The sequence below is a fragment of the Leopardus geoffroyi genome, chromosome C2 (genome assembly GCF_018350155.1).
Source record: "Leopardus geoffroyi isolate Oge1 chromosome C2, O.geoffroyi_Oge1_pat1.0, whole genome shotgun sequence".
In the NCBI taxonomy this organism is placed as follows: domain Eukaryota; kingdom Metazoa; phylum Chordata; class Mammalia; order Carnivora; family Felidae; genus Leopardus; species Leopardus geoffroyi.
The window spans coordinates 104,264,646-104,281,648 of NC_059333.1; the positions used below are offsets into that span (position 1 = coordinate 104,264,646).

The 17,003-nt window shown below is 39.3% G+C and overlaps 1 protein-coding gene across 3 annotated transcripts in view; it reads right to left on the bottom strand.

Moving 5' to 3' along the window:
• PPM1L (protein phosphatase, Mg2+/Mn2+ dependent 1L) overlaps positions 1-17,003 on the bottom strand; it is a 302,063-nt gene that overhangs the window by 89,085 nt on the left and 195,975 nt on the right. For 2 of the 3 annotated variants that reach the window (XM_045503076.1, XM_045503078.1), the window contains exon 2: positions 15,661-15,835. In XM_045503076.1, coding sequence (XP_045359032.1) covers positions 15,661-15,835 — 175 coding nt within the window. Of the gene's footprint in view, positions 1-15,660; positions 15,836-16,214; positions 16,325-17,003 lie in introns of those variants that run through there. The other variant, XM_045503077.1, reaches the window with a different exon arrangement.

The window sequence follows — 17,003 nt, forward strand, 5'->3', positions numbered from 1 at the left end:
TTCTAATATGCTACAAAGGTTGAGAATGATTGCTCTAAAGCAGTTCTCAACCTTATCACTATCCACATTTTGGACCAGATAATTCTTTGCTATGAGGGCTGCCTTGTGCCTTCCAGCATAGTTCACCAGCATCCTTGACTTCTACCCACCAGATACCACTAGGCATCTCCCTCCCCTCCACCCCCCATTCCTCCTCCTCAGTTGTGACACTAAAAATGCCTCCAGACATTGCCAAATGTCAGGAGGTGGGGTAGATGGGTTAAAAATTGCCCCTGGTCGAGAACCGCCTGCTGTAGAGTATTATAGTAAACCAATTTTTATTATTCAGGGCTGTTGGAGAAGAATTCCTGACAAATAAAATCAGGGCAAAACAGAACCTCCTTTGAGACTCTGGTAAGTAGGACCCAATGGACACCAGTGAATAGTGTGCACTGATCACCGAAGCACAGAATGCAGCCAGTACCCCCAAATGCTTAGAGATATAGAAAAATGCTGAGAATGTCATAAATCCAGCACAACTTCAAAATATCCATTTTAAAATTAACACAACTGCAGCTGGTCAGGGATTTACAGATTAGAAGTGGATTTGACCACATCTGTCACATTTGACCTCATTCCATTTGGCAAAGCTTTCATATTAAAAAAAAAAAAAATCTGCTAAAATCTTGTCAACAGGCAACTATTTTTAGACAAGTTCATTTTCTTTGGTGGTTCTGGAATACTGATTTCCCCTACAGGGTAAGGTTACAAGGAAGTACAGTCAAGTGAAGAAGCTTGAAGTTCTGACATTGGAGCCAAAAGGGAAAATTAACACATCTAATTGTACTCTGAGCACTAGACCTTCCTGTATTTTTATTTGCAAATGCAATTACACTAGGCCTATAACACTTACAGGTATGATTTTAAAACACATGTAGGCCTGCAGACAAGTAGGCAAATTTGGCTGAGGTTATTTCCTTCTATTTATGTGGGCCAATACTTTCTACAAGCTGGGTCTAAGTGCAAAAATCAAATGCATCTCTCATTTTGTGAGGGCATTTCTATTTTTCCTAGCTCTTCAATGCTTAATCTCAGATTGAATTTCGTGTAGATCAGAAAGCAATTTTAAGAGTGGTAGATAAAAAAAATATATATGTGTTCTCTCAAAAAAGCTTTTCTCAAAACATTTTTTTAAAATGTAACCACAATGAAGCAGTCTCTAGGAAATGGGGGAAGTAACTTGTTAGTTCCATCTGCATTCTTGCACTAAAGCTGACATGATGAGAGACTCACTTGTTTACTGTTGTTTTCTCTAGAAACAAAGAAACTGAGGTGGAATTTGGTAGGAAAGGAGAAGCCTACAAGCAAGAGAAATTATGGAATAATAAAAAGTAGAAAATGCAAGATATTCAGTGACTTTTTCATTTGAAGAGGCAGCCAAGAAGCAATTTTTTTTCCACTTAATGTTTATTTATTTTTGAGAGAGAAACCAAGAGAGACAATGCAGGTGAGAGGCAGAGAGAGGGAGATAGGGGATAGGAAGCAGACTCTGTACTGAGAGTGGAGAGCCCGGTGTGAGGCTTGAACCCATGAACCGTGAGATCATGACCTGAGCTGAAGTCGGACACTTAACTGACAGAGCCACCCAGGCACCCGGACAGGAAACTCTTTTACTGCTGGATCAAATATAAAAATAATTTCTCTAGTTACTCTATTCATCTATTTTAAAAATTAAAAACAGAACAGGTCATCAAATTATTTAATAAATATAAAAAATTTAAATGCGATAAATTTTAGAACATAGCCAGCTAAAGGAAAAAACAAAGAAAGAAAAATAAAGTGAGGGGTGGGGAGTGAGGGAATGATGAGAGAAGAGACAGAGAGACGGGGAGACAGAGAGACAGAAAACTATAACTATCCAGAGAGCAATGCTTTCATCTCAAAGCAGTTAGGATACTGTTGTGAAAAAACTAAGCTGCAGTTTGGCAACTACAGAGAATACCTGAGAACTACTGTCCAGATGTTTGCCTCCCCCACCAAATTCTCATGTTGAAATCCTAATGCCTGATATGATGGTATTTGGAGGTGGGGCCTTGGGGAAGTGATTAGATCATGACAACAGTACCCTCTGGAATGGGATTAGTACCCTTATAAAAAAAAGGCCAGAGAGAGCTCCCTAGCCCCTTCCACCACAATGAGGAGTCAGAAGTCTGTGACCCGGAAGAAGGCCCTTACCAGATCATACTGACATCCTAATCTCAGACTCTAGTCTGCAAAAGTGTGAGAAATATATTTCTGCTGTTTATAAGCCACCCAGTCTGTGGTATTTGTGATAGCAGCCTGAATGGACTAAGATACTGGGTATTGTGTTAGGAAGCTCTAGAAGGAAAGGTCTTCACAAATTAGAGGAGTCAGAAGTCAAATTCAAAATATTTAGCAACTGATACAGTGAGGGCATTGGCAATGGCCTAATTGAAACACAATCTGCAGCTATGGGAAAGGACGCTAAGTCTAAAGAATCCTAAGGCCATCCCAGGGCTGGGGACAGGGCCGAACACTCTGGCTTTGGACGTAATGGAAGCAGGATGAAGGCACCTATGAGAAAATGAGAGAAAGGGTGATCATAATAGAGAGCGGAGGTGAAGGAGTTGGCAGAGTTAAGAGCAGGTATTTTTACAACTCAGACTGTGGTGGCTAGCCTTCAAGATGCCCCCAATGATCCCCACATCCTGGTATTCATACCTTCATGCAGTCCCCTCCCACATTGAGTTAGGGTTGGTCTATGGGACCAACAGCAAATGGCAGAAACCATGGTGTGTCCCTTTCAATATTAGGTTATAAAAGACTGCCATTTCAATCTTGGGTACTCCCTTGCTCTCTCTTAGATCTCTGAGGGAAGCTGTGTAGCAAACAACCTTATGGAGAGGCCATGTGGAAAGAATTGAAGCCTCCTGCCAAGAGCCACATGAATAAGCCTGAAAGTAGTACTTCCAGCCCCAGTATTCAAAGACTGCTGCCCTGGTTGACAACTTGACTGCAACCTCACGAGAGAACCAACCAGGGTTCTGGACTTTCAGAAACTGTGTGAGATGATAAGCAGTTATTGTCTAAAGCTGCTAAGTTTTGAAGTGATTTGTTATGCAGCAAGCGATAACAAAGACACAGCATTAGGAAAGAAAAACCAAAAACAGAGTACCAACGCAGTAGAGAAATTGCTTTTCCATTCAGGACAGCACAAAGAAGAAAGAGGAGGTTGACAGAGCCAGAATTTTGATGGTTTCTGTTGTGCTCGTGTAGGAAATCAGTCTATGCACAGTTTAAGATAGGAAATCTTCTCAACCATGACGGGGTTGGGAAAATGCCCCTGTATAACAAACTAAAAATATGACAACCTAGGTAACAGCAAAGATAATAGCAGAAAGGCGAACACTGTTACCCTCATTGTCTACCCTATGTCTGTCATTTTCCATACGCTATCTTTAATCCTCATAAAAAGCTGTATAAGGCATGATAAGTAATAAACTTGAAGCCAGTTTGGCTTCAAAGCCTAGGCTCTTTCCAGTGTGCTATACTTTCTTGCAAGAAAATTAGTAGAGGTTTGGCTATAGTTCAGGAAAGAGAATCAGACTAAAAGGCCAAGTGAAGCAGCAAGTCAGGTAACTTGTCAGACACAGGAAGATCAAGGTAGGGTAGACCAGAGGCAACCACCAGGAAGTAAGATCAGAAAATGCTGAATCCACATCAGCTCACTGGCCATGAGTCCTATTCTCTTTCAGATGAACTTTTCTCTCTCTCCTTTTTTTTTTACCCCCTCAATAAGGCTAGCCTTCCTGGGACTCTGGGACCAGTGCTGACATAGGGCATAAAGACCACCAAGAACCCTATGGCAGAAGCATCCCTGGAGTTCAGGTGTTCACTGGCACAGTAGTAAGCCTGTCTCACTACTGACCTTCTCTGACCTTGACATTGCAGTTCCATGATGGCTGACCCTGTTGCTGAGTTCTTTTTACTTATTCCATGGATATACATGAAAAGCTTTACTGAAAACAAGGAGAATAGTTTTCAGTCTTATTATATTCTATTTCCAGCATTGAAGATAAGGGGAAATGTACTAACAAGTTTTATTTAGTTTTATTTATTTATTGAAAATTTAAAAAAAAAATAGAAAATGTATGGACAAAGTTAAAAATTCAAATAATACAATAAGAGGATAAAAATGTACTCTCCTCTCCAGAGTAACCACTATTGTGAGTTATCTATGGAAGGTAATTAATTTTTACACATATGAAAAGCTGGAGCTCACTGTGCCACTCAGTTGAAGAGCCTAGGTACTTGAATTCATTAGCCATAAAAATGAGGATTAGTCAATTATTTTGGTTTAAGCTGGAAAGCTGCCAATATTACAACAAACAAAAATACCCTTTCGTCTCCTGTTATACGTAAGATTTTTTTCTATAAATGCATTTAAATACTCTCTGCATTGAACAGAGCCACATGCTATACCAGAGCTTTGAAAAATATGAAAAACGTATCTTTGGCTTTTATAGATGGCTGTTATGCAAGAAATGACAGTAAGACAAACTCACATGCAATTCTTATTAAGTTGTTATAAGATTTCATTTGTTGTACTCGTATGGGACATCTCCTGTGTACCATTTTGCCCTCTCTTGATCCCACCTCTTAACCCAGTTCAGTCCAGATATAGCCTTGCCTGAGCCATTGGTCATTTGCTTCCTTCCTGGGAGTTTCCCTGACGCTAAGGTATGGGATGCCCGCCAAACCCACTTGGCACTCAGGCAAATGTAAACCAGAAGTGTGAATGAAGTTCATGTCTGTGGAGTGACCCTTGACAAGTGAGGAGTGAGACTAGTAGCTAAATGCTTCCCCTTTCACCTCCTGGTGGATGCTTCCAGCATGCTGTTCACAAGCTTCCTTTGTGGACCTAGGCAGCAGTCAGTCACCCTCAGGGGAGGCCAACCCCATAATGTGTCCTCATATTAGCTTCCCATGTTTCTCTTTTCCCTTGCTTCCTTTTCCACTCCCCATGCCCCTCACTCCTGTTCTTTGGGATTGCATTCCTAAATTAACTATCTGCACTCAAGGCTTTTGTTCTAGACTCTACTTTTATTTATTTATTTATTTATTTATTTATTTATTTATTTAACGTTTATTTATTTTTGAGACAGAGAGAGACAGAGCATGAATGGGGGAGGGTCAGAGAGAGGGAGACACAGAATCCGAAACAGGCTCCAGGCTCTGAGCTGTCAGCACAGAGCCCGATGCGGGGCTCGAACTCACTGACTGCGAGATCGTGACCTGAGCCAAAGCCGGCCGCCTAACCGACTGAGCCACTCAGGCGCCCCTAGACTCTGCTTTTAGGGAACCCAAGCTGAGATAATGCTGCTCAATGGCCTGTTTACAAGGTGCCTTTTGAAAAAGTCCACAGACACTTTAGTACCAGAAGAGAAGCTGTCCCCATTGGAAAACGTTTTCATTTTGTCTATTTTTCATGGTTAGTACATTTGCTTCCTTCTCCTTTTTGGCCTTGCTTTCCTATTTTTATTGTACCATCATTCTTGTATGCGTGTAAATGGTGACTGTATGTAAATCAAACTTTGAGGAAGCAAGTAGAATAATAAACAACAAAAGGATAATGTGTTACCTCCTTGGATGAGAAGGGCTGAGGTCAGAGGAACGGAAAGCCCTGACTCAGGTAAGGAAGAAGCCAGTTAAGGTGTCACTTTGAGGCAGGTCTTAGAAGATGGATTGATAGAGACATTAGTCAGCATTAGCAATAAATTCAAAGGCAAAGACTTCTAAGTCCACTGTCCTTCCCCATTTCTTAGACTCTCAGCACCTAGCCAGAACCCGGTACACAATAAATGTTTGCGTTGAATGAACAGTGTACGTCCTAGTGATTTCTCCATAGTTGATTTACAGTTCCCTTGGACTGATGACAAAACTACAAGAGCACATTCAGGTGCTTCTTGAGGGCAGGCACTGCAGAAATTCTTCATCAGACCAACCTCACCAGAAAGGGCCTAAGCCACACAGCCTTGAGATGGGGACGTTAACTAAAGAAAGAAACACAAAGAGAATTCCTCTGGGTGAGAGAGGGTGGCTTGAAAACAGTGCCTTTCAGAAGGCAATTTACCAAATGAAACTTTGGAGTGTGTCTAGTAGCTCCTGAAGATTAAATTTAACATTCTTGCAAAATGACATTAAACAGTAGTCCAGCTGCCTATGATTACAGATCTTCCCAGTCTGAAAGTCAGCCAGAGGATGCATTTTGCTTACATCTCACTACTGCAAATGGACAGTCACGGTACATTAGAAATTCTGGCACTTTAAAAACTATCCTATTTTTCCCTACAGACTGAAGGTCTTACAATTAACTTGGATCTCATTAAAATTTATTACAAGCATTCCAACAAAGTCTATAGAATCTTGGTTACAAAATTCCGATAGTGCTGAAAGGAAGAGATACTGAGAGCATCGGCATCCTGTCTCTGCCTGGCCAATGCAGTCTAAATTGTGACCACCTGGTACAATTATTTTCTTTGAAGTGTACACATTTTCTTCAGTCCTTGTAATCAAATACTACTTTAGAACAGGTAATAACATTACTTCCCGTGTGGCAAACAATGACAACTTGATTAGAAAGATAAACACAGCCCCATTCAAATGTTTTAATCACTAGAGGTGGCACTTCCTGATTCTAAATCCCAGTGTTAGCTTGTGGTTTCCAATATTCCCAGCAAATTCTTCAAAATTTAAAATTTTATTCTGCACACCACAAAACTTGGAGCAATGTATTCTCAGAGTGGATATGAAGCTTTCTGTTAAAAATCAAGAGGAAGCTGGGGAATGTGACTTTTTAAAAAAATAACTCCCCATCATATCACTTTTATAAAATTCAGTCTGAATTATCTTTTTTTTTTTTTTTAATTTTGGACATCTCATAAGAAAACAGGCAATGCTGATAACATATTGATGTAAACTAATTTTTTTAAGTTTATTAATTTTTTAGAGAGAGATAGAGCATGAGTAGGGGAGGGGCAGGGAGAGAGGGAGAGAGAAGATCCCAAGCGGGCTCAACACTGCCAGCGCAGAGTTCAACGCAGGGCTTGAACTCTCGAATGTGAGAGCATGACCTGAGCCAAAATCAAGAGTCAGACGCCCAATCGACGGAGCTGCCCACGCGCCCCTGATGTAAACTAATTAATATACGCTAATTAATATTAGTTGGAGAACAACATTTAAAATGTGGAAGGTGATACTATGGCAGAGGGCAAGAACAGGTCTGTATGAGGCTTTGGCACATCATCACAGGAAGCAAAGGAGAAATAAAGCATTAGTCACACTAAGCCTGCCTTTAAAAATGCAACTGACATTACATTTCCAGATTAACAGTTTCTAAGAGGCTTAGGGATTCTCTTATGATTTTCTGATTTACTTAAGAATACTTTTCATCCCAAATGTAATTCTTGCCTCTTCTACACATTTACTGTCCTCTGAACATACCCTCTAGAGCACTGATTCCACTCTACTCCAGTTATATGTTTCTACTTCTGTCCCTCTGGCCTCCTACCACTGGGCACACGTGTATACACACATTATGCATCCACACACACCTGCAGTGAAGGGCCACATGGTCATCTGGGCATTCCCAGTGGCAGGCACTATGCCCTCCTCACAGGTGCTCAATTTTTAGAGTGAATAAATGAATAAACCAATAAATGTTAAATGAACTAACGACAGAATCACACATTGGTAAAGCTGAAAAAACTTAACAAAATACCTAATGCAATGTCCTTTTTTAAAAATGGAAGAAACCAAGCAGAGAGGTGCTATGTTCCGCCATAGACATGGAAACCAGCCCCAGGGCTTGTGAATCCCATGTTTGGATACTTTCCAAAGGCTGTGGCACAGAGTTTTCTAGTTTATAATTGACAAAGTCACTTTGTTACTACTCCCTGAACGCTTATCTTTTGGCTTTTGAAATCCATGATAAAAAGGGGGAAATATAAGAATTATAACTGAAACTTAAATTAGCATGGTTAAAAAGACTGCTATTATTGGCCAGAAAGAAGTTCTCAGATTATAAGTGGATTTTGACTACTTATTTTCATCTTCTGCTTCCACTGTTGTATGACTAATAATTGGCTGCGTTACAAAAGTCCTCATTATGTTTTTGTTAATAATACTACCTATTTTCACCTTTTCACAGGTTAGAAGCAGACCTTCAAATTCAGGGATTCTATATGGTAATGAGAACGTGGATAAAAAAGGTAGGGACCATGCTGGAAATATTAAAAGGTTATGTGAATGGTAACTATGGCATATCCACTCAATAGGTTATTATGCAACCATGAACAATTACTTTTCTGAGTAGTTTAAAAGAACACAGAAAAATAGGACATTTCAGTCTTAAATGAAAAAACATATATAATTGGGTAAAAAGAACTAAAACCCAACAGAAAAATGAGAGGCAGTAATTATACTAAAGATGGTGGCTATGTGTAAGTGCTGGAATTGGAGATATCTTTTCATCTTCTATCTTGCCATTTAAAAAAAAATGTGCTAAAATGTATTTATATTGCTCTTATAATGGAAAAATAAAACAGATTTAAATTTTTTACAGAAATTCAGAAGTTGGTGTCAGAGGTTACACATCAGGACTTAATTTCCCTTTTTAAGTTTCTTTTGGGTCCCTGTTTTTCCCTTCTTCCGAAAACCTGTCAGCAACGCTCTGGCAAGTGTATCTTTTCAGCCTGGAAACGAGGTCGTGATTGAAGATATAAAGTAAGGAAACCTTAGTGTTACTTCTTCCCTTAGGACATGTTTGAGAAACATACTGAGAAATTCACTCTATTTGTTAGAGTGAAGAACTTCCTGCAAATGCCTTTTACTGCATTTTTTATGTTCGTAGAAAACTTGAAAGGTCCCTAAATAATTCACAGTCTCTTTCCTGGGTTTGGTTTCCCGATGTGTGTTCAATTTTTACCCCATGACAGTAAATGGCTTTCTTTTTGAGATCACTGATTACGCTGACACTAATGACTCAATTAAATCGTAGGTGTAACTTTTAGGTACCGTCTATTTTAAGAATAAAATAAGCTCGATAGGAAGTAACCCTCCGGCTACTTCTTAAACTGCTCAGAGCTCATTCGCCACCCTTTTAAAAAGCTATTTCTCCAAAACATCCATTATAGTACTTGGTGTGTCTTCACCGCAGGTAGCTTTGCTTGGGCTCAGCTCTCGGAAATTTCTAATGCAGAGCAACATCAGGGAATCACAAATGAAAAGGCTGAAAAATTAAAGCTGCTCTTTCTTTCTCACCTCCTTTGGGAAAGTTGTATGTGATTGCCTGACACTTGTAAGTGGATCTTCAGGTCCCCAGCTTTAAGTGATGCGTAAATGAACGCAATAAACAGCCAGCTGGGTTCTCCCCTTCCCTCATCGGCACTATCTGGTTCACTTTCTACTTGTAAGTGCTCTTTCTATGAGGTGGAAACCGGTGCTCGTTGGAAAGCTATATGGGTTTCTAGTGAACTGTAAGAATAAAAATAAAACTCTGACTGGTCTTTGGTTTAACTCTGAGAAGAAGCTCTAATCAGGCAACTGTCTCTGAAGCCTGCAGCAAGATGGCACCACTGGACAGACCTACACTTGGCTTTTCCCAAAAGGGGAGGTAGGGCAGCTCTTTACTCCCATTTCCCATGTCTTAGGGTTCCTGTATGTGAGGCAGAGAATATCGGCCTACTCTCCTCAGAATTCCCTCAAACACAAAGCATTACAAGCCATACTCCTTTATCCTTAACAAGGGAATATGTAGGCTATTTATTCATGCCCCAACTCAAAAAACAAAAACAAAAACCTTAGAAACAATTTGAGATTATATAAAGAAATATGAAGATTATACTAGCCTAAAAATAAACAATGCAAAGAAAGATTCCCTTTCCTGCTCTTTCAGCCCTTCAACTTTTGCCCACTATGACAAATTAAGAAAATTTACATAATGGTAGTCAGTGAGACAATGTAAAATGCTATTTTGATCTCTTCTCAAATCATGCCACTGCTTTCTTTGGAAATTTCTCTATTGCTAAACCCAACCTATTGAAATATGTATGAACTTGTACTTCAATTCAAGTAAAAACATTAATAGATCAAATGTAAAACTTCCTACTCTGAATTTTGCTTAGCATTAACAAATGCTAATAAAAATATCTAAGTTAAGGTGTCTTAATGAGGATCCATGAATGATGGCTCAGAAACTCTCCTTCCAAAATCTAATGTTGCTGGACTCTTATCGTCTCACTTCCCATCCCACGAACAAAAGTGTGCCTAGGCATTTTCATATGCAGATGCCAGGAAAGTTAAGTAATGTTTTTCTTTTAGTCAGATATTACATACAAATTACATGGGATGTGTGAGGAGACAAGAGGGAGGCAATAGAGCAAGCAGAAGATTCAAGATGAAGCTACATGCAACCTTGCAGAAACTATGGCTACCTACATTTTCCAGTGTCAAGACACCAGAGTTACAGTTTTAGAAATGGAAGACATCTATGAGATCCTGTCCATGCCTTTGATTGATGGGAAAATGGGCTTTAGGAAGATTTGGTGACTCACTCAAGATCATAAACCTGGTTGGCAGTAGAGTTAGAATACAGTCTGGGTCTTTTAGTTCCAAAACCTCTTTCAATTATACCATAAAACATCTTCATTCCTGTCAAAACTTAAAAATAAATCACTTAGATGAAAATATTTCTAAACTGGTTTACACAATTACTATTTTTACATACAAAATATAATTAACATTCTCTGTGAATCAAGGTCACTACTGTGAAGATCAATGATGTCAACCCTATAATATAGAGTCTATGGATGCTGATTTCACAGAGTGTAGTGCAATGCTGGGAATATGAATAACTTTTTTATAGGTGTCTGTGGATTTACTCTTTACTCGTATTCCTTGCTGCCCTCAGGGTCTCTGCTCCAGTTATCATCCCCTTCCCCACCTTCTAATCCTAATCTTAAACTCATGTTTTCCAAAGTCTATTCTCTAAAGTAATATGAAATGCAGACAAATGCCCACCATATTCATTGCAGCATGATTCATTATAGCAGAAACAAAAACAAAAACCATAAGTGTCAGCATAGGAGAATGTTTAGTTAGCTAGCAGTACTTTCAAAGAACAGGATAGTGTGCAGCCATTAAAATTATCTTCACATAAAGAGGTTTTAATGAAATGAGGAAGTACTTACGTACTAATGCTAAGTGAAGAAAGCGAATATAAAACTGCAGAATTATCAACCATATTTCAAAAATGCTTTGAGTGAGGGAAATGCACCAAAATGTTCACAATGGTAGGATTATTATAATTACTAGTCTCTTGCACCATTCTACGTACTTCTATTTCTGCAATAAAAATGTAACACTCATGGTCAGAAGAAGAATTTTATAAAAGAAAATATCACATTGGAAAATATAACCTAACTGCTCAGAATAATATAAAATAAAAATATATAGATTCTAGGTGAGAATCTAAAGCCTCTGTTGTATGGGTTTGTCTACAAATTCTGTGACATGGTATGGTTGCATGTGGTGTTTCCTTACTTTCCACTTCTTTGCTAAATTTCAGGTATGTCAGATTGCCAGATACTTGAATTATAGGTGAGTAAAGCATTAAGGTATGTATATACTTAAAGGAAAAGACAGGATGCTAAGAAGGAAAGACTAACAAAGAGGAGGGAGGGAGAAAAGGCTCTGAGCCACTGGTTTTAGACAAGCATCTAAGGAATTTTTTCATTAATTGGTATTTAGAAGTTTAGAAGCCAATGACAGATGGTGGCAACTGTCATTAAGTCACTCAGGCTGATTTATCCGTGGATGAGCATTAAAAACAAATTAACCTCTCTAGAGACCAGGCTAGTGTCTAATTTACAACTACTTCTTAAAACTAGGAGAGCTGAATTAAAAATGTGAGAACATCAGGGGCGCCTGGGCGGCTCAGTCGGTTAAGCGTCTGACTCTTGATCTCAGCTCAGGTCATGATCTCACAGTTCATGGGATTGAGCTCTGCATGGGGCTCTGTGCTGACAGAGCAGAGTCTGCTTGGGATTCTCTCTCTGCCCCTCACCCGTGTTCTCGTTCTCTGTCTCTCTGTCTCTCTCTCAAAATAAATAAATAAACTTAAAAAAAAAAAAAAAGAACGTGAGGACATCAAACCTAGGATAGCATAAGAAGTTCAGTAGTTGGGGTACCTGGGTGGCTCAGTTGGTTAAGCATCCAACTTCGGCTCAGGTGATGATCTCACAGTTCGTGAGTTTGAGCCCCATGTCCGGCTCTGTGCTGACAGCTCAGAGCCTGGAGCCTGCTTCAGACTCTGTGTCTCCCTCTTTCTCTGCCTCTCCCCAGCTTGCACTCTGTCTCTCTCTCAAAAATAAATAAATAATTAAAAAAAAAAAAAAAAGAAGTTCAATACTTGAAGCAAATGAGTATTTTAGTATAGGATGTTTATATCTGAAGGTATTGGCTATTTTTTTTTTTTTTTACCAATTTTCTATCCTGATTCTTTTGTACTATGATGAAATATTTTTCTATTAAATAACAGTATTTTTGTATTTTCTCTTCTTTCTTTAAATGAAATATTAAATATATGGGTAGTGGAGGAGAAGGCAGTGAATAATCTTTTGATTTTATAACACACAGTGACATTCACCTATTCATATACATATACATAGTCCCCACAAAATGTGTCACCTCATGCAGGAATGACCAAGGGCAAACTGATCCCAGAGTGGGGAATTTAACCGATAGATGTGGTTTGACTTTGAGAAGCATCTGAAGATCATTTTTAAAAATTTCCCTCTCCCTCCCCAAACTTTATATGCCAAGAAAACCCTCTTAAGAGTATTTTAAACTGGTCTGAGAGACAGACAAGATCCAAATCTGTTCTCATTCAACATTAGCAGCATTTGCAATATGATTTCTAAGGACTTCCCCAAATATGCTATCTTTTATTATAATAACCCTGTGAGATATTACTAGCCCAACTTTATAGATGCAGAAAGAGGCTCTAAGAGATTAATTTGCTAAAGATCACACCACTGTTAAGCCAGAGGAAAGTCCCAGAATTCAGTTCTCCAGCTCCCAATCCTGTATTCATTCCACTGCTTCAAGTTGATAAATCCTTCATACTGATAAATTCCATGCCAGAGTATCTGCCCCTAATGTCCACATACAAGGGCACCTCTGCAGATGAGTAGTTACTCAACAAGAGTGCAGGTGAGTGGAAAATTTTTCCTGAAGAAGTTAAAACTGAGTGGTAGGAGGCTGAGGCTGATGTTCATTGCCAGCTTGGTGTCCACCTGGGCCCTTTCATGCATGCAGACTAAAACCATGTTCATAAAACCATGTTCTCTTCATAAAACCATGTTCATCATTTGTCCTTCAGGGTTTAAACTAATGCTGTCCCCAAAAAAGTCCCACTGAAAATCTGAGCCACTTTCACTATTCCTTTACTCCCTTCAGCTTAATTTTGATAGCTTGTAGCTATTCCAGAGTGTGCCTATTCCCAAACTCCTCGGGAATTTTTCTCCAGAAGTCATACACAGATGTGTTAGTTCACCAGCTAGACTTCAAGCAAGATCTGTGTTTTCTATATCTCAGATTCCTCCCTGCCTTTTTTGATACCTTTTCCTCTTTCTTCCAATGGCCTAGAAATCTGCTATGCACTCAACAAATGCCTACTGAGGGGATGAGAACCTGCAGGAGTGTGGTGAAAGCCCAGCTTGATTAGTAATTAGGAGGTGTGTGATTTTAGGCAGGTCTGTGGGTCCCGGTTTTCTCACCATAAAATGGTTATGGGAACAGCAAGTGGGTGGACTACATGAGGTCTATAATCTCTAAGATTCTATAAATATTCATAGTATTTTCATTGGGCTAAATCATAGCTTTACTTTATTTCATTGGGGATGGGAGAGGAGATAAATGTGAATTCCAAAGAAAAGAATGTTAAAAACAAGATAAATATGGAGATCAAATAACTAACCACTCACCAGGCAGAAGAAAGCCAATGTGTTTGGAAAATTAATAAAGCAAAGGAGACTGAGAGAGAGTAGTAATGTCTTGGGCAAATGTCTTGGGCAAGGGTAGAGATATGGATCCTTTCTGACAGGGGTGTAAAGGGATTAGAGGATGGAATGTAAATGGGAACAGATTGGTAACCAGAAAACTGCTTTAGTGGTTAGACATATGTAGTATATAATATACGCTTTTTAGATTTTTTTTAAAACATTTATTTTAGAGAGAGAGAGCAAGCAGGGTAGAGGGGCAGAGAGAGAGAATATTAAGTAGGCTCCATGCTCCAACACAGGGCTTGATCTCATGACCTTGAGACTATGACCTGAGTTGAAATCCAAGAACTGACTAAGCCACCCAGCTGCCCCTAATGTTTGCTTTTTAAATTTGCTCTTCTGTTTGCTATTCATGCTTGAAATCAAATGTTAAGAATGTCAGCATTGAGACTGCTTAGATCATGAGAAAGAAAATAAGATGCAAACTAACAACTTCCTTGTGAAAATACAGGGTTCCTGGTATTAAAATGGGGATTATTATTACCAACATTTGTCCATTAGCAACCTATTTTCCTAAATCTGGGAAGGGAGAATAAGGGGTAAGTAATGACAATTTTATCCAAGATATTTCTCCCAAGTTTAATTTTATTAAAGATTTTAAAATTCCAAGTAATACTGTACTGGCTTTGTTAAAATTGAGTTCTAGCTGACAGACCTTGTAATATTTTTAAATGGTTTTATAAGGAGGCCTGTCCATGCCTTCATTAAGAAACTCCCTTAGATAGGGGCGCCTGGGTGGCGCAGTCGGTTAAGCGTCCGACTTCAGCCAGGTCACGATCTCGCGGTCCGTGAGTTCGAGCCCCGCGTCGGGCTCTGGGCTGATGGCTCGGAGCCTGGAGCCTGTTTCCGGTTCTGTGTCTCCCTCTCTCTCTGCCCCTCCCCCGTTCATGCTCTGTCTCTCTCTGTCCCAAAAATAAATAAAACGTTGAAAAAAAAAATTTAAAAAAAAAAGAAACTCCCTTAGATGGGTGAATTATGGCAGGCAGTGAACCCAAGTCTACAATGTGGTATTAGGGGTGAGAATTCATCTGAGGAGCTAAAGGAAAAGAAAGTTAAGTTCAGCTTGAAACTTGAAGGAAAAAAAATGGTACCTCTTTAGAAAAGAAAGTCTCTGAAATTAAAAAGTAATGCTTGAAGCAAATAACAATCCTTGGATTGTCGGATGTAAAAGGTTTTAGCTGGTATCCAAAATTGAAGTGACACTTTAAATGATTAAATCAACAGGAGTGCATGGTGGATAAGAGGCCAGAAAAATTCCATTTAAAAAAAAAAAGCAAAAAATTTAAAGGGATTTGATATTTAAGAGCCATTTTTAGGAATCTCTTGATGAAATTTTTGATACTAAAACTGCAGAGCAGAAATTTATTGTTAATCCGTGTTATGTAACTTTGAATCCAGTCTGCCCTTCATCTTCTACCTCAGAAAAGGGCCTAAATTTAACCAAAGTGTATAAAGACATTTCTGCAGGGAAAAAAAGTGTGTGTGTGTGTGTGTGTGTGTGTGTGCGCGCGCGCATGCGTGTTAAAGACAAACATACCTGCTTCATCGTAGGATACAGTCAATTTTTCTAGCATTTCTCTGTCAATTGACAGAATCTGCTGTTCAAGGATGGTCTGGTACGACAAAACACTATTTTCTTTGTCCTTCTCGTAGTCCTGAAGATGCTGTTTGAGGGCCTCTGGGAGTCGCGATTTTACATATTCTGCTGCAGTCTGCAGTTAAAACAGGTAGAGAACCCTATTAGTAGCCATCTTAGGCTGTTCCCTTCCCCTCAAGTGCTGTAGTGAAACCGAAAGCACTGTGACACAAACCCTTTAGACAAGCACATTCTTGTCATTGTCATTGTTAGACTCCACTCTACGAAGTACAGTGGGCCTTCAAATAGACTCACAGACCTCTAGGAATTTTCTACCAGGTTTAAAGGTACAAAAGATGATGGATTTGGTTTGGCATACAAAGAGTTATCACCCGGAGTTCCAACTATTCCGCTGAACTCTGAGAACCCAGTGATAGTAATTTTACTGGCTATAAATCTGACTTGCCCTTGTCTAGAATGCAGAAGCTAGTCACTCATCCCAGCGGTGAGCTCACCTATGCCACGGCATCCACTTCTCTGCTTTGATGTTCTCTGCTCATTAATGCTTACGCAGGAACTCCTGTGAAGTGAATAGAGAGTCCTCTGCTGGGGCTGATAATGGAATAATGGCATAAACAGAATGAAGAGACCTAAGGCAATGATGCCCTTAACCTGAAAAAAGAACTGTTTACCACTCAATGTCTTGGCCTATATATACATATATATTTCTGATATATAGATACAAATATAGATATACAGACATAGAAATAGATCGTTCTTAGCTTATTTTCTTTTCCTCGGCTACAGAATCTGCACGAAGCACTCCTAACTAGTAACACCTGAAATCACATGCAGTTATTTTTCAACCAGGTAAGCAAGCTTCCATTTGAGGTAGGAAGGAAGGCATGCATACTTTGAAAAAGACCTCCCCAAAGATTCTGGTATGTTCTGCTGCTGGGCTGGAGATAGCATACTCTTCTCCCTCCCAGCTGAGAATCACAATTAAAGTTAAACAGAACTTTAAGGGAGAAATTAAGTGATACAGCGGCATGTATGAATCAGGGGAATTGTGAAATTCTTAAAACACATCGCTTAAGAAAACCAAGAGTTTGGCATCTCCTGGCGGTCCAGTTCTGCCTCACATGCATGGGGACTGAAGGTGATAAAATAAACAAATGCATACATATACTGCTTAAAATTATACTCACAACCACTAATAAATTTAAATAAAAGAAACTGTTAAAAAGGATTGTCTCTGGGATATGTGCCTAGAAGACCCATCCACATAGTTTAATATATATATA